The 25,599-nt window shown below is 36.4% G+C and overlaps 6 protein-coding genes across 7 annotated transcripts; all 6 read right to left on the reverse strand.

The window, feature by feature from the left end:
- Positions 1–9: 9 nt before the first annotated feature.
- LOC117574315 (uncharacterized) lies at positions 10–7,154 on the reverse strand. Its single transcript, XM_052006893.1, has 15 exons — positions 6,906–7,154; positions 6,643–6,840; positions 6,404–6,589; positions 6,269–6,341; positions 6,097–6,223; positions 5,457–6,036; positions 5,239–5,401; positions 3,418–3,511; positions 1,919–2,102; positions 1,657–1,854; positions 1,417–1,602; positions 1,304–1,364; positions 1,125–1,251; positions 505–1,069; positions 10–449 (listed from the first exon to the last, which is right to left on the reverse strand). Exons 1-15 carry the CDS (start codon positions 7,057–7,059, stop codon positions 286–288), a joined length of 3,060 nt encoding a protein of 1,019 aa, XP_051862853.1. The 5' UTR covers positions 7,060–7,154; the 3' UTR covers positions 10–285.
- On the reverse strand, positions 2,872–3,685 carry LOC127565962 (probable cytochrome P450 313a4). Its single transcript, XM_052006953.1, has one exon. It carries the CDS (start codon positions 3,230–3,232, stop codon positions 2,912–2,914), a length of 321 nt encoding a protein of 106 aa, XP_051862913.1. The 5' UTR covers positions 3,233–3,685; the 3' UTR covers positions 2,872–2,911.
- A 410-nt stretch (positions 7,155–7,564) lies between the features above and the next one.
- Positions 7,565–10,698, reverse strand: LOC117574786 (probable cytochrome P450 313a4). The gene is made up of 7 exons (XM_034258742.2): positions 10,210–10,698; positions 9,947–10,144; positions 9,708–9,893; positions 9,564–9,636; positions 9,385–9,511; positions 8,750–9,326; positions 7,565–8,690 (listed from the first exon to the last, which is right to left on the reverse strand). Exons 1-7 carry the CDS (start codon positions 10,361–10,363, stop codon positions 8,533–8,535), a joined length of 1,473 nt encoding a protein of 490 aa, XP_034114633.1. The 5' UTR covers positions 10,364–10,698; the 3' UTR covers positions 7,565–8,532.
- A 217-nt stretch (positions 10,699–10,915) lies between these two features.
- On the reverse strand, positions 10,916–12,893 carry LOC117574240 (probable cytochrome P450 313a4). The gene is made up of 6 exons (XM_034257954.2): positions 12,694–12,893; positions 12,254–12,637; positions 12,105–12,177; positions 11,926–12,052; positions 11,302–11,866; positions 10,916–11,245 (listed from the first exon to the last, which is right to left on the reverse strand). Exons 1-6 carry the CDS (start codon positions 12,845–12,847, stop codon positions 11,082–11,084), a joined length of 1,467 nt encoding a protein of 488 aa, XP_034113845.1. The 5' UTR covers positions 12,848–12,893; the 3' UTR covers positions 10,916–11,081.
- A 611-nt stretch (positions 12,894–13,504) lies between these two features.
- On the reverse strand, positions 13,505–20,708 carry LOC117574239 (monocarboxylate transporter 10). 2 transcript variants are annotated; one of them, XM_034257952.2, is made up of 6 exons: positions 20,327–20,708; positions 15,456–15,820; positions 14,618–15,401; positions 14,467–14,553; positions 14,310–14,408; positions 13,505–13,614 (listed from the first exon to the last, which is right to left on the reverse strand). In XM_034257952.2, exons 1-6 carry the CDS (start codon positions 20,706–20,708, stop codon positions 13,586–13,588), a joined length of 1,746 nt encoding a protein of 581 aa, XP_034113843.1. In that variant the 3' UTR covers positions 13,505–13,585. The 2 variants fall into 2 exon arrangements, with proteins under 2 accessions (XP_034113843.1, XP_034113844.1); XM_034257953.2 differs by lacking the exon at positions 13,505–13,614 and adding an exon at positions 13,740–13,884.
- A 3,096-nt stretch (positions 20,709–23,804) lies between these two features.
- On the reverse strand, positions 23,805–25,331 carry LOC117574241 (suppressor of fused homolog). The gene is made up of 2 exons (XM_034257955.2): positions 24,186–25,331; positions 23,805–24,128 (listed from the first exon to the last, which is right to left on the reverse strand). The coding sequence occupies exons 1-2, from the start codon at positions 25,284–25,286 to the stop codon at positions 23,805–23,807; spliced, it is 1,425 nt and encodes a 474-aa protein (XP_034113846.1). The 5' UTR covers positions 25,287–25,331.
- Between the last annotated feature and the right edge of the window lie 268 nt (positions 25,332–25,599).

Genomic DNA, 25,599 nt, shown 5'->3' on the forward strand with positions numbered 1-25,599 from the left:
AAGTAAATATACTAATTTATTTACAAATTTTATGAATTAATCAACTGTTCTGTTCTGTAAACTTGTGAAATTGCAACCTAGTGAAATTTCATAGGCAAAGCAAAATTGATTGAAAGTTGTACAGCAAATATTTTTTAGTATTTATATACCAAAAAGTGTATTATGTCGTTTAAGGTCTCACTGTGTTCCTTGGAACATTTGAACTGTTGATTCATAATATCGATAGCTGATCTACCTTTTGTACATCGAATTTGAATAATATTAAATAATTAATGGCATATTACATTAGCAATCTCTTCTTTGAATTTCCAGCAAGGGTACGGTCTTCAACCCCAAAGTTAAATCCTCAAAAAAGTCAAGATCTTCAAATTTAAACTTGGTCGAGAACTTATAATTTCTCAACAATTTCGCTAATGTAAGTTTGATGGATACTAAAGCGTATCTCCAACCTGCGAATTTTCAATAATTAAAAAATGTAAATTTACTTTTTAAATCCAGCTTTACCTATACAGTTACGTATTCCCTTCGTGAAGGGTATGAATGAATAGGGATGCTTGTCCTGCATGTTATGGGGCAGGAAATGTTCGGGATTAAATGCTTCCGCATTTTCCCCCCAAATTTTCTTATCGCGATGCAAGTGAAATATGTCTATACCAATTTGCACTCCTTTGGGAATAACAATTCCATTCGAAAGACGTACATCCTGCATAGTCTGTCTTGCGATAATTGGAACTGGGGCCAAGAGACGCATCGATTCATTAAGAACGAGATCCATATAACCCATATTCTGGGTATCGGCATAAGTAATGTCGAAGTCTCCCGGATTAGGAAATAATGAGCGAAGCTCTTGAAACGCCTTTTCTTGATACTCGGGAAACATAGCAAGCAACATCAGTGTGTAGACCACCGTGTTAGCTGAAGTCTCAAATGCAGCAAATAATATGATACCTAATTGGCTTTGCAAGTCCTCTTTGGTAAGCATTCCACGATTCATCATATCAATGCCTAGATTTATAAGTATATCGTCTTCCGGCGCTGTAGAACCCTTTGTCAATTTTGAATCGATAAACTAGAAATAAGAATTATATTAGTTAAATTGTTAACTCATGTTTTCCTCTAACGACCTTTACGAGGAACCCACTTATCTGCGACTTGGCTTTAGAGAATTGTTCTTCCTTGCCCAGTAGTTTCCTCATCGTTTCACTTATTAACCAGGGCGAAAGGCCCATATCTGTTATGGATTTCACAATACTATTGAATCGTAGTAAGTTCGTTCACTCTGTACAGAGACAAAAGTTCTTACCCATGGAAAGCTTCGATCAAATTATTGCTTCTAATGTGCTCATCTCCTCCCAGTATAGTTTCTGTAAAAATATGTGGGTTCATTTTGCTATACTTACAAAAAAATGTACTTACGACTCGCTATGCTCAAAGAAAAATCTTCCATCAATGGTTTTAAGTTCTGTCCCCCACAATCCACCGATTTATCTACAGTCTTCAGCAAAAATGCTGCCTCTGAGTTAAAAATAGATATAAAGCTGAGTATCATCTTGTGGCTAAAAGCCGGATTAAACAACTTCCGATACGCACTCCAATGAGGCTCTGGATAAGACTTAAAATAATTTTATTTCATATTTCAGTAGCAAATTACTGTACCTTTCATGCTGAATAATCCAAGGCCGGCAACCTCTTCGACTACTTTATAGAAACTGCCCTTGTTAACGCAATGCGGCGAGTTCAAGACATCTTGTGTTAATTGGGGATCGGCAACAATCAAAAATGGCATGGGACCAAGCCAAGTCAATACGAATGAGCCGTATTTATCCAAATAGTGTTTGAGCACAGGAAGTACATCTAAGGCATTTAATACAAAATTACAATATTTAACACCTTTTAAAATAAATCATTGATCACCAACCTTCCTTATGGCGGATCTTGTGCACTATGCCAATTAGGGGATAGCCAACTGGCCCTGGTATTTGAAGCATTAAACTATATAATTTGCGTCGTGTCCACAAAAAAATGACCCACAAAAGAAATAAAGAAGTACACCATAATTGCCAGGACAACATGTTTGGCAAAAAGAATCCTTGATAAAATGCAAGGTATCCGGTTAAATTTTGAGATTAAGTCGCCTAATATTTTTTATTCACTGCGGAGCTCAAGCGCACGTTCAAAATCGCGATTTTAAAATGATTTCTAATATTTGCTATCAGCGTCTTTTTATATGCCGGACTGTGACTAGGTCAGTACAATGTTGCTAAATGCAAAAACGAGCCACAACATTACAAGTATAATTTCTGTAACAGGTCCCAATAACCAGTTTGTATGATAGGTGCAAGTAGTCAAGTCTAGATAGATAGTCACTAAAGCAATGTAGCCACTTTACGCATTAACATGAAGAGATATTTTCTAATTGCTGTTTAAACTCAAGGTGCAATATAAATTTAAAAATAAACAAATCAATTTAATAATCTAATCTGTTGTTTGTGTTTCGATTTTTTTATAAACATTTACAAAGAAACATGGCCATACATATAATACTTAAGTGATGAAGCGTAATACTAACAATCTCTTTTTTGAATATCCACCAAAGGTACGGTCTTAAAATTCAAAGTAATATCCTCGACAAAATCAAGATCTTCAAATTTAAAACTGGTTAGAATTTATATGTGCTCATCAATTTCGCCAATAAAATTTTGATCGATATTTCAGCATGTCTCCAGCCTGTAAATTGGCAAATATTTAAATTAAGTTAATTTCATTTTATTATATATTGAACTAAAACAAACCTATGCAATTGCGTATTCCCTTAGTTAAAGGTATGAACAAATAGGGATGCTTGTCCTGCATGTTATGCGGCAGAAAATGTTCGGGATCAAATGTTTCCGCATTTGCTCCCCATATTTTCTTATCCCGATGCAAGTGAAAGATGTCGATTGCAATCTGAACTCCTTTTGGAATAAAAATTCCATTCGTCGCGCATGGTCTGTCGTGCAACCATTGGAACTGGTGTCAGAAGTCGCATTGATTCATTAAGAATTAAATCCAAATAAACCAGATTCTTAATATCACTGTAGCTAACATCAAAATCTCCCGACTTGGGAAAGAATGCACAAAACTCTTCAAAAGCCTTCTCTTGATACTCGGGAAACATGGCGAGCAACATCAGTGTATAGGCCACTGTATTCAAATGCGGCAAATACAATGTGAGCAGAATGATCTTCCACATTCTGTGTGGTAAAAATTCCACGATTACTGATTTGAAGAATCGTGGAATTTTTACCACATAGAATGTGGATATGATATGATGGAATGATATCCAAAAAGTTCTTCAATGTCTCCAGCACATCTAAGGCATTTCATTTTAAAATCAGAGTTTTTATCACACTTTAAATAATGCTAACAATCACCAACCTTCCCTATTAAAGGATAACCAATTGGTCCAGGTATTATAAGGTATTGTCCACAGAAAATACAACCACAAAACACAGAATAAAGTGCACCATAACTGCCACGTGAACATAATGGGAAGAATTCTTGATAAATTTGTGATTATCCTGATAAGATTTGACCGTTTTCTCTAATTATTTTAATTCTCGTAACGAACCGAACATTTCAAATCGTGAATAGACAATGATTATAAATGTTACTGATCAGTATCGTTTTATATGCCGAGCCCTGACTTATAATGCAAACGAACAATTAAAAAATACTCGGAAATCAATCATGACACTAATATATAATAAGTATAAAACTAATTCATATAAATACTAAAAAAAAATACAGAAAAATTTTAAATGACGTAGGTATGCCCGCTACCCATAGGGTAGAAGGGTATTATAATGGAAATGTAAGTAAGAGGTAGAAGGAGGCATCTCAGACCCTATAAAGTATATATATTCTTGATCAGCGTCAACAGCCGAGACGATCTAGCCATGCCCGTCTGTCCGTATGAATCACTGGATCTCTGAAACAAAAATAGATAGAGCTATAATTTTCGACAGCATTTGTTATGTTTGCACGAACGTTATGTTTTCTGCCGGTACAAAGTTATAATTCCCTTCTACCCTATGGGTAGCGGGTATAAAAACGAAAAGCTGTAGTCGTATTTTAGACATCTCAGACTAAGAAATTGCTCGTATTCCTTACAAGATCGCTTGTTTCTAGTGATAACTTGGCGGAACTTTAAACTTTGAAATTTATTAACTCTATTTATAATAAAATAATAATCGATCTGAATTCATTATATCAGAAAACGATCTTATAAGATGCTAATTAATCCAGTTATCAATTAAATTGATTATCAGTTGTATCGGACGATGGTAATAAATTAACCATATAAACGCTTTATTTATTTAATGATAATGATAATGATAATGACATATTATATTTTGAGATGACGAAAGCCAGTAAGATAATGGGTGTTTATTCATTCATCTATGCAAACAAAGAAAATTGCATAGTACTTAGAAATATAAACAACTTAAATTATGTAGTTAACACAGTTGTGCATTATTTAAAATTCAATCGGTTTCTAAAACCAGATCTTTCTCAAATTAAAGTTCAATTATTGACTCTTATAATCTAATAAATAATTCATTATTTTAAAAATTTTGTAAACGGTCTGAATAAATGAATATGAAGCGAATACCTAAAATAAGCTAAAAATAAATGTAGACATACTATGTATAGCCTCGTATGCAAATTTCTAATTAGAATATTGAAATCAAAAGTTTGCTTACCAAAAAAAGGTGATATTAAAGAATTTCATATTGACACAGACAATAAAAGACTGAATATTTATTAAGATGTGTCTTACCAACAACAACCAATACTAAATAATATATTTAGATTTAGAGCTTTGTAAATACGCTCAAACAAATCTAAATGAGATGAGATACCAGTTTTAGTCAGAGACAAGTTACTGGGATGAATGCAAGCTATTGAAGAGCAACAGACAACAGCAGAAATATAATTAATACGTTGACAGTAAGTTAAATTTAATATGTATGTATATATCTATAACAATTTAACTTGTCAGTTAGCAGACAAAACATTGATAAACGCTATTGAGCAAAAGTAAAAAAAAAGGATTACCAAGATTAAATCTGTTATTATTCAAAAAGAAGAACATTAAAAATCATATATATGTGCTTGTATAATTAATAATTGAAACGAATGTGATTAAGAAAATCTTTTGAATAGGCGTGATGAATACAAGTAGAAATATCACACTAGCAATTTCTTCGTTGAATTTCCAATAAGGGCACAGTCTTAAACTCCAAAGTTATACCCTCAACAAATTCGAAATCTTCGAATTTAAAGCTGGTCGAGAATTTATAATTCCTCAGCAATTTCGCCAAAATCACTTTGATCGATATTAAAGCATATCTCCAACCTGTAAAAGTACAATAATTAAATCGAGTTAAATCAATTTATTAAATCTAACATACCTATGCAGTTGCGTATTCCCTTTGTGAAGGGTATGAACGAATAAGGATGCCTATCCTGCATGTGAATGGGCAGGAAATGATCTGGATTGAAGGTTTCCGCATTTTCTCCCCAAACTTTCTTATCGCGATGCAAGTGAAATATGTCCACAGCAATCTGAACACCTTTTGGTATAACAACTCCATTGGAAAGACGTACATCCTGCATAGTTTGCCGTGCTATAATTGGAACTGGAGCCAAGACTCGCATCGATTCATTCATAATTAAATCTAAATAAACCATATTCTGGGTATCGCTGTAAGTAACTTCAAAGTCTCCCGTGTTTGGAAATAATGAGCGAAGCTCTTGAAACGCCTTCTCTTGATACTCGGGAAACATGGCGAGTAATATCAGTGTGTAGACTACCGTATTAGCTGTTGTCTCAAATGCGGCAAATACAATGTTAGCCGAATGATTTTTTACCTGCTGTTTGGTAAAGATTCCACGATGTACCAAATCAGTGGCTAGGTTTAGAAATATATTCGTGTCCTCCTCTGTTTCTAGATGAGCTTCAGAACCCTTTGCCAATTTCGATTCGATTAACTAGATCAAAGCCAATCAAATTGTTTAAATTAATCTCATAGGTTTGTTGAGTCCAATCACCTTGAAGAGGAATCCGTTTATCTGCGACTTGGCCTTAGCATATTTCTTCTCCCTACCCAGTAGTTGACGCACTGTTCTACTGAATAGCCAGGGCGAAAGGCACATATCTGTCATGGTTTCCAAAAGACTATTAAAGAGTATTAAATGTATTCGATTCCGACAACGTTCTTACCTACGATAAGCTTCGAGTAGTTTGATGTTTTTAATGTTCTCACTACAATTAACTTCACTGCCCATTGTGGTTTCTGTACTTGAATCAAATAACATTATGCTCCTTTATTTTGAAGATTCAATTCGAAGCACTTACGAGTAGAAATATTCAAGGCCAAGCTTCGCATCAATGGTATTAAGTTCTGTTCACCACAATCCACTAATGGATCTACCACCTTGAGCAAGGATGTTGTCTCGGCGTTGAAAATAGGCAAAAAACTCTGAAGTACTTTAAGTGCAAACGCTGGATTTATCAATCTCCGATGTGCACTCCAATGAGGCTCTGTGCAAGACTAAATATAAATCCACTTCATTTTCTGTAGATAATTATTGTACCTTTCAAACTGAATAAACCTCGGCCAGAGGCATCATCGATTGCCTTGTAGATAAGACACTTGTCAACGCAATACTGTGAGTTCAAAATCTCCTGTGCCAGTTGAGGATCACTAGCGAGCACAAATGGCATGGGACCCAGCCAAGAAAATACGAGAGATCCATGTTTATCCAAATAATGTTTAAATACGGGTAGCACATCTAATGTATTTTGCATAAAAATCACATATTTTATTACACGTTAAGATAAACCACTGATCACCAACCTTCCTTATTTAACAGCTTGTGTGCCATGCCAACTAAGGGATAACCCAGTGGCCCAGGTATTTGGAATATTAGCCGATAGAATCTGCGACGTGACCATAGAAAATAGAACCACAAAATACACAATAAGGTACACCATAATTGCCACGTCAACATGATAGGAAGAAAAAATCCTTGAGTACACAGAATATCCGGTTGAGATGGATTTGATTTTATTTTTTTTAATTCACTTCCGAACCGAGCGTTTGAGTTCGCTACAACAAAATGACTACGAAATTGGGAACAATGTCTTTTTATATGCCGGTCTATATTACTGGTTTGGGAGAGGCAAATCTTGAATTGGAGTATCACTAAACAACAACAAATTTGGCAAATAATCGAAAATGAACGAATGCCTAAATATGAATAAGTTCACTTTGAAGTATATAATAATAATATATCCATATAAATATTTACTAAATATGTATAAAAGAAGTTTCTTTATTTGGCAGTCGATTTTTAATTATTGTATTAAAAATGTAGTTCTTTTTTATAGGATTTTATTTGATATATGTACATTGGATACAAGTATAAAGTAGGCAACTGGAAATGTAAAAGTATAAGCGTAATTCTCCGACCCCATTAATTAGCAGAGTTTGAATACAATATACCAAGCATAAATGTAATGTATGTATGTTTTCAGTATATTTCAAATATAAATTCGACATATTTTTTATATTTTTACTTTATTTTTTTATTTGTATTTTAAATATGTTGAGGGTATATCTTACAGACTATGCCCTTTACATACAGAAATGGTGACAAGGGTATTATGCCTATTAATCTCGTTTTTGCACATCCAACAAGGGCATTTTCCTAAATTTCAAAGTTATGTCCTCAAGAAAGTCAAGATCTTCAAATCTGGTCGAGGACTTGTAATTCCTCAGCCATTTGGCTAATGTTATTTTTGACGATAATAAGGCATACATATCTTCAACCAGTAAGTTACAACATTTTAATAAAATAATTTAATTTTTTTTAATGAGCTAAATTCTGAATTCGCCAAAGGAATGTCACTAAAAACAAAAACAATAACAAAATTTGCGAATAATCGAAAATAGACGACGTATGAGAAGGTCAAAAAACTATGCTAAATTTGAGATTTCAAAAAGTTGGCCAATTAAAATCCAGTTTCCTATTTAAATTATTATAAATTCAGTCAAATTTTGTCGCTCCATTATTAGTCCATGATATGATATATAAATATTTACTAGCTGTGATAGTATGTTAGTAGTAGCAATTTTAAATTTTAATTTTTATATATATATTTCATTTTTTACGTAATTTTTTGCATTAAAAATATATTATAATATTTGACTTCGTGAAACTTTTGTTGTTCTTAAAAAATTGCAGTATTGATACAAAATTTGTTTAATTTGAAATAAATTAATATATGAACCAAATATATAATTCATTGTACCAAGCAGTATATTTATAATATTTGTTACGTTGAAAATATACCATACACGGACTGTTTCTTAACAAAAACCCTTTGTCTGTCCGTCAAGTATATTTATCATACGTTTCAATAATATTAAGTAAATGTAGACAATAAATTTTATTAAATAAATCTGTAAATATCGCTTTATACTATCGCTTTTGTACTTCCAGCAAGGGCACTTTCCTTAATTTCAAAGTTATATCCTCAACAAAGTCAAGATCTTCAAATTTGAAGCTGGTCGAGAATTTGTAATTCCTCAGCAATTTGGCCAATGTTATTTTTGACGATAATAAGGCATATCGCCAACCTGTAAATGTATAATAATTAAATTAATTAAATATTTTTATATAATGAATTTAGTTCTACCTATACAATTTCGTATTCCCTTTGTGAAGGGAATGAACGAATACGGATGCTTATCCTGCATATGATGGGGAAGAAAATGTTCTGGGTCAAAAGTTTCCGCATTTTCCCCCCAAATATTCTTATCGCGATGCAGGTGAAAGATGTCTATACCGATTTGTACTCCTTTTGGTAAAACAATGCCATTGGAAAGTTGCACATCCTGCATTGTCTGTCGCGCGACAATTGGAACTGGAGTCAAGACTCGCATTGACTCATTGAGTATAAGATCCATATAAGTCATATTCTGGGTATCGCCGTAAGTAACTTCAAAGTCTCCTGTATTGGGAAACAATGTGCGAATCTCTTCAAAGGCCTTCTCTTGATACTCGGGAAACATGGCAAGCAATATCAAAGTGTACGCCACCGTATTAGCTGTTGTCTCAAAAGCACCAAATACAATGGTACTCGATTCGTTTTGGACATCCTGGGTGGTAAAGATTCCACGATTCATCAAATCTGTAGCTAGATTTAGAAATATATTCTTGTCCTCCGGCAGTGGCGGAGCTTCAGAACCCTTTGTCAGTTTCGATTCTATAATCTAGAAATATTAATTAAATTAGTTCAATTCTTTAAACATGTTTTCTGAGTTTATCAACCTTTCTGATGAAATCACTTATCTGTGACTTGATTTTAGCATATTGTTCCTCTCTGCCCAATAGTTGACGAATCGTTTTACTAAGCAACCAGGGTGAAAAACACATATCTGTCATGGATTCCAAAAGACTATTAATGCGTAGTAAAAGTTTTCAATTTTGTGAGCTTCAAAAGTACATACCTATGATAAGCTTCGAGCAGTTTGTTGCTCCTTATGTATTCACTATACTTCACTTCACTTCCCATTGTGGTTTCTATGCTTGAATAAAATAACAGCGTTAATTATAATCCGATGCTCCTTGAGTATTTTTTTTGAAACACTCACGAGTTGCTATATTCAACGTAAAACTCTGCAGCAATGGTATCAAGTTCTTTTCACCACAATCCACCAATGGTTCCAAAGTTTTCAACAGGGATGCAGACTCTGCATTGAAAATAGGTCCAAAACTAACCAGCAACTTGTGGCCAAATGCTGGATTCAGTAATTTTCGATGCACACTCCAAAGGGGCTCTAGGTAAGACTAAACATAATTTCACTGAATATTCTGTAGGAATTCATCCTACCTGGTTTGCTAAATAATCCTTGGCCAGAGGCATCATCTATTGCCATGTAGATGATGCCCTTATTAAGGCAATGCGGTGAGTTGAAAATATCCTGTATAATTTTGGGATCCTTGACGATTATAAATGGTATCGGACCCAGCCAAGAAAATATGAATGGTCCATGTTTATCCAAATAGTGATTAAACACCCGCAGTACATCTAATTCATTTCATATTAATATCACATTATTTAGCACACATTGAATTACGTCACTGATCACAAACCTTCCTTATGGAGCAGCTTGTGTGCCATGCCAACTAAGGGATAACCCACTGGCCCAGGTATTTGAAATATTAACCGATAGAATCTGCGACGTGACCACAAAAAATAAATCCACAAAACACATAATAAAGTACACCACAATTGCCACGTCAACATGATAGACAGGAAGAGTCCTCGAATCCAAAGAGTGTAAAATATCCAGTTGAGATTTAATCGTTTTTTATTCACTATATTTCACTTCCGAACCGAACGTATGAAATCGCGACGATCAAATAATTAGAAATATTTCTTAGCAGCGACTTTTTATATGGCGGACGCACTGACTGCTTTTGGAGCAGCAAATCGTGACTTGGCCAGTTGAAAATAGAAAAAAATGAGGTGTAGACTCGGAAATTGACAAGGTGCGGGTGTGTACACATCAATGAACCTCAACATATCAAGTATATTTTAATGTGAGTTATCGATGATAGGCCTGCATACAAACAGCCCTAATTTGTCCAAATGGCTAACAGTAACCAGTCAATAGGCTAATACGTCATAAATAGACTGACCAATTCAAGTCAGGTAGACGCTGTAAATGAACCGAATTGTATAACCCCTAAATTCCGAAAACTTTTTCTCTCCAATTATAAACATGTTTACTTTGAGAAAAACATAACATATTATATTAAAGTAATTGCTTTATTTAAGAACATATAGTAAGTTATAAAGAAATCCAGCAGCTGTGGTCCTCAGCTTCGCTCGCATTTCATAAACAATTTTATATTATTAGAAAAATATTGTTCTATAAGTATGTATATATAATAGTCAGTTCAAGGCTATTTAACTATTTTTATTATGTACATTGTATCAACTTTTTAAGATGAATCATACACTAGTAATCTCTTCTCTGAACTTCCAGTAAAGGAACTGTCTCTAAACTCAAAGTTACATGCTCGCAAAAGCGAAGATCTTCAAATTTAAAGCTAGTTGAGAATTTATAATTTCTTAGCAATTTTGCCATTGCCACTTTGATCGCTATTAAACCATATCTCCAACCTGTAAAAGTACAATAATTTAATAAAGTAAATTTAATTTGTAAAATCCTACTGTACCTATACAATTGCGAATTCCTTTAGTAAAAGGAATGAATGAATATGGATGCTTATCCTGCATGTTATGTGGGAGGAAATGATCGGGATCAAAAGTTTCCGCATTTTCTCCCCAGAGATTCTTATCCCGATGCAAGTGAAAGATGTCTATAGCAATCTGAATTCCTCTAGGAAGAACAACTCCATTGGAAAGACGCACTTCCTTCGTTGTCTGTCGTGCCACAAGTGGTCCTGGGGACAGCACACGCATCGATTCATTGATAATTAGATCCAAATAAACCATATTCTGGGTATCGCCGTAGGTAACTTCAAAGTCTCCTGTATTGGGAAACAATGCGCGAATCTCTTCAAAAGCCTTCTCTTGATACTCGGGAAACATGGCGAGCAATATAAGTGCGTAGGTGATCGTATTAGCTGTTGTCTCAAAGGCAGCAAATACAATGGTAATCGATTCATCTATCACTTCATTTTTGGTAAGCAATCCTCGATTCATCATATCAATGGCTATATTTACAAATATATTCTTGTCTGCGGCTTCAGAACCCTTTGCCAATTTCGAATCGATTAACTGGAAGTACCAATAAAATTATTTTAATCGTTCACTTAAATTTAGTTAACTTTAACCACCTCTTCGAGGAATTCTTTTATCTCCAACTTTGCTCTAGAGTATTCTTCCTCCTTACCCAGTAATATGCGCACCGTTTTACTAAGTAACCATGGCGAAATGCCTATAGCTGTGACATTATCTGCAAGACTACTAAGGAGTAGTAAATTCATTCGATTTGGAGACAGGCAAAAGTAGTTACCTCTGAAAAGCTTCGATCAATTTGTTAGTACGAATGTACTCACAATACTTTACATCACTTCCCATTGTGGTTTCTATAGTTGAGTAAAATATAATACATAGGGGTTAGCTTTGCTTTTCTTACAAATCAATGGAATTTTAAACACTCACGACTTGTTATGTCTAAAGAGAAACCATGCATCACTGGTAGCATATTGTGTCCGCCACAATCCACCAGTTTATCTACCGTCTTGAGCAGATTTGCTGTCTCCGCGTTGAAGATAGGTATAAAGCTGAGTAACATCTTGTGGGCAAAGACTGGATTAAATAACTTGCGATGTACACTCCAAAGTTGCTCTTTCGCAGTGAATAATCCCTGGCCAGCGACATCTTCAAGTGCCTTGTAGACGAAACCCTTGTTAATGCAATGCGGTGAGTTGAAAATATCCTGTATCAATTGGGGATCGGTGGTGATAAAATAAGGCAGGGGCCCCAACCAAAACAAATACGACGGACCATGTTTATCCAAATAGTGTTTGAATGTGAGCAGCACCTCTAAGGGATTGCATATTATAATCACAGTTTTTATCATACTTTCAATGATCACCAACCTTCGTTATGGCGCATTTTGTATCCTGTGCCAACTAAGGGGTAACCCACTGGCCCAGGAATTTGAAATATTAACTTGTAATATCGACGACGTGTCCACAGAAAATAAAACCACAAAACACACAATAGAGTACACCATAATTGCCACGTAATCATAATAGACAGTAAGAGTCCTCGATGTAGTATCCTGCTGCTATTTGAGTTTTAAGTTTATGAATTTCACTTTCGAATAGTTCCGTATTGAACGTTTAAGGCCGCGTCGATGAAATAATTTTAAATATTATATTTGGTTGTCTCGCCTTTTTATACGCCGGGCAAACGAACTAGTTTTTGGGTTATTAGTACGTGGCAACTATATGAAGATCATTAGAATGTGTGCTGATTAAGATTAATACGCTGCAAAATAACAAAAGTTTAAGACTCCACAAGCAGTTTGTCCACTTTAAATCAGGTAACAACAGTAAATTAACCAAATTAAAAAAGATTTAAATGCTGAAAATTATGAAGTTCACCTTGAGAAAAATGCAATGCAAAAACTTTATCTAATTATAATAATAATTGCTTTATTATGCAGTTTAAAATGGTTGCCTTAAAGTCTATAGTATACATTTATGAAAAATAAGTATTACGAACTGTACTCTCAAGTACATCAAGTCTCTCCTCCATCAAAGGGATGATATTCAAAGTTTTGTACATACAGTGTAGTCAAAATGAACACCTTTTTTTATGCGCTAGGATATATCAGATATATGTATATAGAGCGATATGAATATTGATTTGATTACAAAACGAAAACAACAAAATGTCTGAACCTTTAATGGCAAAGTTTTTCTGTTTTTTTTTTTTTTTAGTTTGTGTGTGGAATTTTGAGTTAGTAGACGACAGCGACTTTATCTAGGATCCTGGCCTGTCGGTGAGAGTCTCTGAAAGATTTATTTTATAATAGAACAGTTATTTATTATTTGTTTATTACATGCTTTAACTAAAGTTCCATGCAGATCTTGAAAAATACATTTTTATATACAGAATTTAACACAGTGATGCGGCATTATTTTTCATTCAGTTTATTTACAAAAGCGTTTCAAAGCATATCTTGCTTTAATTTAAATTTCTTATAAATAATTCATTAAAAAAGTATAAAATGTTTGTTTATACGAGGGTGAATGTTTGAAGCGGATGATGAATTAATTAGGCTGTAAATAAAATGATTGTATAATAATTATTAGTTAGCTATGCATAAATGGAAAGTTCCCCTAATGAATTATTTTAAATTAGTGTGTTTGTGTGTTAGTGGGCAGTGCGATTATTATGGTAAAGCAGCCAAAAACAAATATTACTTAAATTAAAACAGAACACCATATTGGTGTAGCTAAAAATAACTAAAAGACTGAATATTTATAATGGCGTTTCTTAGCACCATTATCAAGCGATAGATTTAGATTTCGAGATCGCGAATTGTGTTCAAGCAAAGCTGTGTGAGATGAGATACTACGAGTGTTCTTGTTAGTCAGATACGAGCTACTGGGATGAACGCAAGCTTCTGAAGAGGAGCAGCAGGCAGTAGTAATACTATCAAAGCGTTGACCGTACGGTAAACTTAATGTGTCTGAGTACGAACCAGTTGTTGAATCAGCATATCCATTGGGCCTCAATCCATTGCCAATACTCCCATTGCCATTGGCACTTGAGCCCATCAAAGGTGCGCTGGACTTCACAGCTGAAAAGCGAAAAGTGTTAAGTTAATCCACATGAAAGTATTTAACTAAAAGACGCACCAGTTGCTGAGCCATTTGTGTTGGCATGTCCATTGGACAGCGAGCCATTGACACCATTCTCAATCAGTGGCTCGCTGGATTTGACAGCTGCAATATTTATGGGAAATCGCTAGTAAATCAATATATTAATCATCGTATAGAAAACGCTTACCATTCAACCGATAAGTGCCATTGGGTGAGTCCTCAATATCGCCACTTTGACCCGACGCAATGCCATTTGAATTGGAGCTACTTGAATCATCGCGAACACAACGGATCAGAAAGAGCAGAGAGGAACCAATCAGCGGCGGAATACCGGCCAATATCAAGGGCAGCGTATACGATCCGGTTCGCTCGAAGATCATGCCGGCAACCGGTGGACCAATGGTGAGGGGCAGCGAGCACAGGCCGAGCAGGAAGCCAATGGCTTGTGTTGCACCCGATGGACCGCAAATCTCATAGGCAATGGGGCCCAGCAGTGAAATGAAGCAGCCATCAAAGAGACCCATGATCAAGGCGAATGTGACGAGCACCGTATAAGAGCTGGTCAGCGGCAACAGCAACGTAACCAGGCCAATGCAGACCAGCGACAGCTGCTGCAGATACATGCGATTCACGCCCGGCATGTCGGCAATCACACCAAATATCAAACGTCCAATGCCGGAGGTAACGCCAATGCACATCACGGGCAAATTGAGATCTTTGCCGGGAAACGAGGTCTCCACGAATTTCATCATGTGCACATAGGGCACAAAGTAACCGAAGAGTGCCAATGGCACACACAATGCCCAGATGACATAACGCTTTCGCTTCCAGATATCGACATTTACAATTGAACGCAAGAAAACATTGAAGCGAGAGCGACCATTCTTCTTCTTCGGCGAATCCTGAGGAAAATGCAGTGGCTTGTAGACAAACGAACACACGATAATAAATGCCGCCATCAGACTCATGATCTGTAAGGAGAAAGTTAATCAGTTGTGCGCCATGTGCAATGTCGCCATGCTCACTCTCAATGTCGTCTCGAGGCCATAGTTCTGCAGCAGCAAGTCCAGACCAGGTGGCAAGATGACTGTAAACACACTGGAGCCGGCTGTAACAAAGCCGCTCACTTTGCCCAGATACCGCTTGAAGTAATGTCCCAATATGGCCAACGTGGGCGTGTAGGCCAAGGCACCGCCCAGGCCAAACATGATGCCATAAGTGAAGTACAAGGCGTTAATATTATCCGCACAGAAGGATGACAGCAACAGGCCACCTGCTGCAAGCATGCCACCCGTAAAAGTGGTCAAGCGTAGACCAATCTTATCCGTCAGACAGCCGGCAACGGGAGACAGGAAGAAGGTGGTGCCAATGGCCAAGGAGCCAACAAGAGCTGCAAATAAAAGAAAGGTAATCTGCATTAAGATTTGCTTTAGTCTTTGCGCTATTGCAGCTGCCACATGTGGCAAGACGGTAAATTGCATTTAACAAATCGAATCTCACGCAATTGCGGTTAATTGTGTAATGAACTATTTTTTCCACAAGTCAAGAAAGCCAATGCGAAGCTGGAGCGGCAGCCCCAAAGCTTCCAGCTGAAACGCTTGATTGCCGCCAAAGAGGCTTTAATAACTAATTCGATTGAGCAATTTGCACGCATTGCACGATCGTCTGATTCATTGGCTAACGTATTGGATTTATGCGGGTGTGAAATAGTTTTGAATTTCCTATAATTGTTTGCAAGAAATGGCAGAGGAAGCTAGGAATATTGAATATTTCATTGACTTTATATCTACTGAAATGCAATTTTCAATTCCTTCGAAAAGCATTTCTAATTATTTTGAATATACTCTTAAGCTATCCTACAAATTTCAGCTCAATCTCAACATAAATACAAAATGTATTCAAGAAATTGTATATGCATATATTTTGAGTAGAGATTGCAGAAAGTCATCAAGACTTGTTAGGGGTCTTCATTAAAATAGTAGTATTTATTTTAAAAGTATTTATAGCATTGGATCATAGTTATTATAATTTATTCTCCAGCTATCCTGAAAATTTCAGCTCAAGCGAAACATGAATACCAAAGTTATTGAAGAAAATACAGTTCAACGAGATTTCCTAATCAAGCACTTGTTATAGCTTAAAGTCCAGCTTAGTTCTCTATTTGAGCTTTCCGCATCAATTTCCTTGTCAATAAAGCGTTTAATAAACACTTTCGTTTATCGCATTTGCTGGTTTTAGAATCTGAAATGTGAAATGTGTACAATACCGAAACTGACAGATTTGGGTTAATTCTTTGTGCGATGTCATGTCATGACGCCGGTGAACGCTTGACCCATTTTTGATAAGCCGGTCAGAAATGACAGTAAGCCGTGATAATGTTTTAATAAATACTTGCATATTAATAAATTCTTTGATGTGACAAAGTTCGGTATCGCAAGATGCTGCGAATGATGCAGCTGTCACATTATGAAAATTAGCTCAAAAGATCAGGGAACTGTTCACTGACTTCACAGATTAGTACGTGTATGCAAACACACAGACTGAATGTTCATAACATATAATATGCAATTGTTGGACTCATCTTGAATAGACATTTAGTTTATCTTTTATTAGATTGTTTGGTTGAGCTCATTAGTGCCTAAAATTAGACTTGACCCACATTGGTTTTTGCAATTCTTGATTCCCCCTTTTTGTAATCAATACTCAGATATATACCTTGTATTTCTCTCTTTCTCGCTCTCATTTTGGTTGCACATGGCACAATTCATGCAATTTCGGCAACCATGGCAACCACGAGGAAGCAATGGGGAGAGGCACGATTCAATGTCAATGCCACACTCGTAGGCGCCAACGAAACGAGAGAGACAGTCAATGGCATTGTGCAGCAAAAAGAGAGCAATGAACGAAATTGAGAGAGAAAGAGAGAGAGAACTGGGGCTAAGAATTGCATATTAGATAATACCTGCACAAATAATGTTTGCTGAAACTTTGCCAAAGGTCTATAAAAAAACCCCGTAAATAAGTGAATGACTATGAAATACTCTGTAGTGCTCTAAGAGAATATGTATAATATGTGAATATTTAAGTAAATGAAAAAAAATAGGGAATATTTCAAAGGGTATTTTTAGATTGATTAATACAATATACAAAAGCTTTATTAATAGGTAAACTAATTTTACTTCAAAACTATACCGACTACAATTTTGTTTATTTACTTTCCTTTACTTTCCTTTCTTCAGCTTGTTGCAAACTCTCACAGAAACTTATGCCACCCTTTCTTGGTAAGTTTACAGCGTAGCACAAGCAAACGTAAGGCGAAAGCCATATTGCATCAGAAACTATTACATCAAAAATTTGCGTGACACTTCTGAAGAGTGACGAATGTTTATTACTAATAAATATTATTTTTATTTCTTATATGGAAAATACCACAAAGGACAAATTCAATTTCGATTTATACATTCATTCATTTTATTTGAATTTATTGAAATTCATTCAAAACTTTCATTTTTATTTTCACTTTACTGCCTTTATCAACATTTCTTTCAGCGTCATAGCGAAATATTTACTATTAAAAACAATTGATTAAAATCAAACAGCCTTGACTTTAAGGCATTTGAATACATTCTTTATTTATGAATTTTTATATTTTTTTATGAATTAAATAGTATTTATTTGATTCGTTTTCTTTTATTTTGGTTCATCACCACGTTATCAGTAACAATGCGGATTAGCAACTAATACTTTATATAGTATCATGGACGTATATTACGAGAGCTAAGCCAAGTCATTGATGCCATTAAATAGACAGTTTCTTGAGTTGATGTGCGTGTGTTTGAGTGTGAAAAGTTCTTAATAAGGCACACGCCTCGATGCTGGCTTGGCTTGGACTCGGATTACGTCAAGCTTTAATCATATGGCGGAACTAATACCAGTCAAGCAGCTGCACTCTAGCTGAGCTGGCTGGGAGGATCGCTGTCAAGCGACGGGCGCACTTGAAGGGCTTCCAAACTGCCGGCAAACGGCAGCGGCAAATGGCAAAAACCCAACGCCTGCCTAAGTAACTGGGTCAGTGGCATGTGGCATGCGCAATTGTGCCAATATTGCTTCTGTTTCTGCTTTTTTGCCGTCTTTTGGCCGCGGCTTTTATCTTTTTCGCCTCTTTTGGCCAATGCAACTGGTCTTCTTTTAACGGCCGCGTTCCCAATGAACGCAACGTACACACGACGTATGCGCAATATCTTAGAAAAAGTCAAGACAAATTGAAAGCAAGCCGTGCAACGAACCGTTCGTCAAACGGACCTTGACAAACACTAGTCGTCGCTCTTAAATCAATTGAACTTTGTTTGCCCATCAGTGACAACGACGTCATGAGTCAGTTGATGGATTCATGCGCAGATAGATTCAGAGATTCATAGATTCCACACAGAGATCAGACTGCCTCACACTCGGCATGCGTATGATTGTGAATTTATGTTTAGCACGCAAAATTATTCGCAGCAAACGACCTTTTGCTTAGCGCTTTCGCTCAATTTGAAATTTCTCAATTCTCAAACTGAATTCTCAACTCTCCATCGACTCCAAGAGACTTGACATCGTCATTGCCGTCGCCGTGTTGAATAACGTTTTGTGATCCAATAAACTTTCAGCAATTTAATTCACTTGACGTCGACATCTTGTGTCTCCCATACCACACTATAGTGTATAACGTATACGTTACATAGTACCCACACAAACACACACACATGCAACAAGTTTTATTGAACTCAGGAACATCAAACCGGGATCGTGTGTCCGACCCGCAGTTATTATTTCTTGGGTTGCAAATACCATTTGAAGTTTTGGCCAATAACTCAACCTAACGAATCAATCTAAAACTCAAAGTCGAAATCAGCGAATGCAACACGCAATTTAATTGTGGAATGAAATTGTAGAAATGGACGCCAAAGACTTTGATTAAGTATCGAATATGAAATGCAATTCAAAAACGTCTATTATATCAATCAAATTTGATGTCTGATGCTGAAGATCCTTACATAATATAGAACAAGTTTAATTGACTTTAAATTAGAAGACAGACAGGAAATATATATTTTTTTGAATGAACATGATAAACAACTTTTTAAACTGATTAAAAATATTACAATTTGAAAAATTCGAAAATAAAATGATAGAATATTTATTTTTAATTGAAAAAGATTCCTTATTACAACAAAATTGCCTTTCATTGAATATATTTTTCTTGAAAATGTAATCTCTGCTGTTGACAGCCCTTATTGCAAATATGTAATTAATGAGCTATGGCGCATTAAAATCAGTTGAGTTGGCATATTAAATCAACGTCAAAATCGTATCATACTTTATGTCATAAAGATGAAACATGATCACAATTAAATTGACGCATAAGTAGAATATTTATTGAAATTGTAGCAGGCTTAACTACGTTTTAAATAAATTATATTAATGACGCATTAAACATGCGCATGATATATGTATGACAAAAAGAAATGAGATTGAAAATGAAAAAGAATAGTATTCATTTTTATTTTGAAATCTTTCGTAGTACTATAATTCCAAGTACGAATCAACGAGTTTAATAAACTGAAATCCGGCTACACGAGTTCACAGCTCTTATCAATATGATTGAATTATGCTATGTGTTGTTGTACAACAATTAATAGACATTTGATATGTGGAAAACAACTGTTCTGATTCACATAGTAAACGTAATCTGATTGTGTGACTTCTGCATAATTACAATCAATCGAAAATTTGTCACGAATTATTCAATCAATTTTGCCATCGTCAAGGGATTAGGAACGTGTTTATTCCTCTGACATAAGTGTAATGAAAAAATACAATATGTGAATGGATTAAATGAGAGTGTTTCTCTTACCCGCCTTGCTGTTGGCCTCCGTGTCACCCTGGGCGGTTAGGCGTTCGGTGAGCAGTTTGTGCAACACACCGTATGTGTTGATTAGACCAAAGATGACGCCGTTACATAGGAATGCACTGATCATAACCAGCCAGGCACGTGCTCCGCCATCGGGCGGCTCCTTGCCGTGTATATCTCGACAGCATGGTGCCTCGATGTGTGTTTCTTGTTGTGTTCCATTTGCCGTCCCATTGCCATTCATTGACTTCCCATTGGCGGCCGCGGTGTGCAATTGGCCATTGTTGGCCAACGAGGCGTGTCCATTGGCACGTTCCATGCTGCTCAATATGCGACCATTTGGCTGGCCGCTTGATTCTCCGTCTAGCGGTTCGTGCTCGGTCATTACTATTGGACGCCGACTCGTGCGGTTTTCTGAAATTTAAACAGATTACTAAACAAGTCGCTCTCACTCTCTCCCGCTCCCGCTCTCTCTCTCTCTCTCTTTCTCTTTCGCCCTATCAGATGCGATAGTAGGCACATGGCTAAACAACGGCATTTCAACTACAACTGATTCGAAATAAATCTGGATTTTTTTTGTTTTATTATAATTGCAATTACAAATTATCTCTCGTTATAATTCAGTTCATTTAGTGGGTGGCAAAAAGTGCACTTGAACTTGCAACAAAGAATTCCCGTTAATATTTTACACAACTGATCTTCTATACATATACTACACTTAAATGATCAATAATTAAACTCGTTTGACAACCGCATTCAGCTGTCGATTAAGCCACAATTTGTGGGTGGTCGTGTAATTGATCGCAATGAATTGCAACTTGATGAGTTTCCGTCTTTATTGACAGCTAACATAACTAACATACTATATTATATAGTCCGATACAATTGTGACACTTTTTTTGCTTTTAAATTTAGCAACTTTACGACTTTTAATTTTAGACAATTGTCATGTGTTGACACTTAAATTTATCACCTTTGCATAGTCATATAATTTCAGAGAGATTGGAAATCTCTAATCTGTGTACAAATTTAAACATGTTTGGTGCTAAGAGTGCAAAGAGCTCCTTAGGTGTTCTAGGCTCGCAAACTATAAAGATTAAGTGACATATGTTTAAACTGCAGTCAAATTGAACATCTGCATTGATTATGTACATATGGTGGGAGTTTCAGCAATGCAGATAAAAAATTACAGACTTGCGGATAGTTTTAAAATTTGTTATAGCTAGGAGAATTTTATTCTGTGTTTAATAGTTTTTCTTTAGAAATATCTTAAAATTGTAAATATGGAATCGTTTGGAGTGTAAAAATTGTTTATTCATTTCTGAATTCAGTTTTAAATTTTCTTACTTTATATCTAAAATTTAATTTCTATTCTACAAACGTGAATCTATTGAAGAATTTAAATTTTATTCGATTAGAAATATATCTATAGAAATTTAGTTTTTATGCCAATCTCACGAACTCAGTTAAACAAATACAAATCTATTAAAACAAAATTTCAATTTTCATTGGTCAGAAGTCTAGATAAAAACATTCTAAATTCTGTATTTTTTTTTTTCAATAATTTCGACTTTATGAAGATATCAAGAAATTAATTTCAATTTAAGCTGAAGGCCTTTTCTGCAATTGCTTTACCAATAGTGTTAGTATTAATTTTAATTATAGCTAACCTTTTAAATAAATAAATAATTTCAATTTAACAAAAATTCTTAACAGTTTTGCAATCTGTATTTCATTTTCTGACTTTATGATGATCAGGAATTAAATTTTAATTTAATAAGTATCTATTAAGTGAATTTCCTACGTGAAACAGATGTGGGAACTGATTATATTTAAGATGCCACAACTGAAGAATTTGGAACAATAATTATATTGTGCGCAATTTTAAAACTAGGAAACAAAGAACACTGCCAACTAGCAAACAAAATCTTTTGCGATATGACCGCAATATCACTTATCAAATATGTGGGTATGTAAAGTCATGTAAATAATTAAAATTTCCCCGACCATTGTTAATGTAATTTGCACAGAGCAGACACATAGGTAAATAATTAAATGATGATAATAAAATATTTACTGAGAGATATGTTCTACATTGTTGTCATCAAAATGTGACACTTTACACTACGACGACGCGTCGTCGACTACTTTCGATAAGAAGGCAAATTCCCATTATCTTTTTGGGGCTTGCATTACCCAAAAAAAAAGTAAATTATAAATGAACAGATTTGCGAAAAATGCAAAGAAGCACGCAAGGGAAGGTGAATTATTAAAGTCTGTAAAATCTGTTGATGTTACAAATATTTCTGTTTGCTGCTTCAGCTTCTGCTTCTGCTTCGGTTTCAGCTGTTCTACTGCATTCTGCTCTGTTTTTATTTGCACGCTCGGCCATTATCAATGCGCTTTCAAAGTCGCGCACGTGTCCAACGGAGACGTCAGCGGCACAAGAGCGCCGAAATATGGGGGTCAGAGCCAAAAAACACAAAAACACGCAACAAATCGAAGGTAGCACAGACGGTTACGCAACAACACGCAAGTTTATAGTGTCATCAAACAAAAGTGGACAACTGGAGCTGCAACATGTGGCCATTAGTTCATTTGGCGGTCAATGGTACCTCTTCTTGCAAGTTGTATGTGATCCCTTTTTGCTGACCAAAGAGGCGAAACAGCAGCAACAGCACTCGACTAACGCGCACGCCACTGATTAGAGAGCGAGCGAACAGAAACAGTAACAAGAAAAGCGAACGCGCGCTGTTGCGAGTGATACACGACCGAACGCTTGCGTTGCCGGCAACGGAATGAAAAATAATTCAATTATTTTCCACGAGCTGTATGCAAAAATAACAAAAAGAAAAAAAATTTGTCACTTACTCACGACTGAGGCGCCTTAATCGAACGACGACAGCGTGAGACTCTAGCGTAATGTTCTCAGCTGTAAACAAAAACCAAAGCAGCGACGTCAACTGTGACTGCGACTGCGTCTGCGGTAACGTTGGCAACGATAACAACGAAGATGGGCATAAAAACAAACCAGCCAAACAAAAGACAGAGCAAGACGCATTCCATCACAGTGCGGTTACATTTTACATACATAGGATGGATTTTTGCCCTTTTTTCTGAATGAAATCACATGATCAATTTACTGGCGCATCCCAAAAATACAAGTGTTCCAATTGATTTCAATTCTCAGAAATTAGAAACTGAACTGCAAATGCGACGTGCCACATCTGTGGCTGCCTCTTGCTGCTCTGCGAGTGGCGCTAAGTGAGGATATCCGTTGTCGTGCAACATCAAAGCACTGACCCCGAGGCTGAAGCACACTTCAGCAATCTCTGGCGCCAAATACATACGTACAATGCAATCTTTATACGTTAAAAAAGTGTTTTATATATTTTTTGTTAACTTACGTGGTTAGTGGAAGATTCATTTCGGTTAATTTATAATACTAAGCAGAAGTTCTAGCTACGTTTTCGAGTATTTATCAATTGATATTCGGCGTTTCAATCGACATTGCGGTGGGCAACGGACAAATTGTTGGCTGATCGACAATTAGTTTAAAGTTCTTGTCCGGCCAATCGAATTCCAGACGTTGGGTGGGCTCCGTTTTGCCATCGAGTTGTGCATTGCGGAATGCCTCCATCATGCGTGACACTAAATCATCCGGTATCAGCACCTGAATCCAATAGCCAAGCACACCAAATGGTTCGCTCACAGTTACAGCGGCTCCCGTCACCGTTTCGGAGACCAAAGTCAAGGCCAGATGTTGTGCCTTAAAGGTAAAGTGGCGTCCATGACGAATGCGATCCTAAAATGTAAAGTATCTTAAGAACTTTATCTACAACTGGTGTATCTTTATCATTACCTTAATGGCCAGCAATAGATACTTGGCTGCATAGGGCGCCATGGTGATCTCGATGCCATCCAGCGATATGCAGTCGGGTGCTTGGGGCTGATTGTCTAGGGGACACGATTTGTGCAACGAGTTGCTGCTCAGCGACATTGATTGTGGGAAACTTGGCTCTTCGCGTTTAAGCTGTGATTCGGTCAATGGTCGATTATTTTCTTCGCTAGCGCAGCGTTCGTTCAAACACTTGAAGTCCACATCCTCCTTGATCGTTTTGGTTTGTTTTAATTCGCGGAATGCAAATTCTGCATTAACACCCGCTAAATCCGAGCCCTGCTTTTCTAGGTCATCCTGAAGGTTAAGCAATGTCTCAGGAAACAATTCGAAGACGCTCATTGTGCGATCCATGTTGGTGACCATCCAATCACCGCCCGTTTGCACATCTTTGGCCAGAAAGTTGAGAACACCACGTCCGTTCCAGCGCGACGCTTGCTCCAGTTCCTCCTCGGTGACACCAACGATTTGGCAAAAGTCCACAGTGCCAAACGGTGTCTCAATGCAGCCCAGCTGAGGATCCTGCGCCACGAGCAGACTGTTCATGCGTGATGTGGCGCTACCATCGAGACTCTTCCGCCATGGAATATTGTCACCAAAGCACAATCCGTTACCTGTCTGGAAGCAATAACGCGCTATGGATTGCAGTAGATTTGCCGGCCACGTTGGTGGTCTTAGCGGCTTTTCTGGAGACTCGCGCTGTTGCTTTAACTCAGCTGGCGTTTTAGCCAAGCGGAAAGTCAATTCAAAGCCCATGCCCGAGCGTGTTGTATGCTCCTCCTTAAGATGCACACGCTGATCACCGTGCAAGTCACTCAGCCCGAAGCTAACATAATGCCAATGTGGTGGAACTCTTTCGGAGTCGCCTTCGCCTTGCCCATTGTTGCTGTACATGCTGATATAGTCCAATGGATCGCTGCCTCCCAGCCAATATTTGAGCAGCGTCGTTACTTGCAACGGATTGGGCTGATCCGGATACACAGAAACGAGGTGATCGATCAAGGATTTTAGCCCAGGCGGCGGTTTGTGCTCCACATTATTTTCATTTTTTGTTGATTCGGCCATTGTTTTCTTTCAGGTGTGTCGTCTACTTGTTGCACTTCATAATATACTGCTTGGGTTTGCTTTGGAGAATATACATAAATATACTAGTGCTGCAATGAAATATACCAAAACATCGTACTTCACAAAAATACTTCTCAAACGATTTTAACTGTAACTGCTGAAATTATTCATAAAATTGAGAACATAGTTTTTAAGTATTGTCCAATTTAATATGCAGTTTTCTCTACTTAAAAAAAAATCATAATATAAAAATTATCATTCTTTCGTATTTGAGTGATTTATTATTTTTCACATCATCTTTTTCAAATTATAA

Source organism: Drosophila albomicans, chromosome 2R, assembly GCF_009650485.2.
Source record: "Drosophila albomicans strain 15112-1751.03 chromosome 2R, ASM965048v2, whole genome shotgun sequence".
Lineage (NCBI taxonomy): Eukaryota > Metazoa > Arthropoda > Insecta > Diptera > Drosophilidae > Drosophila > Drosophila albomicans.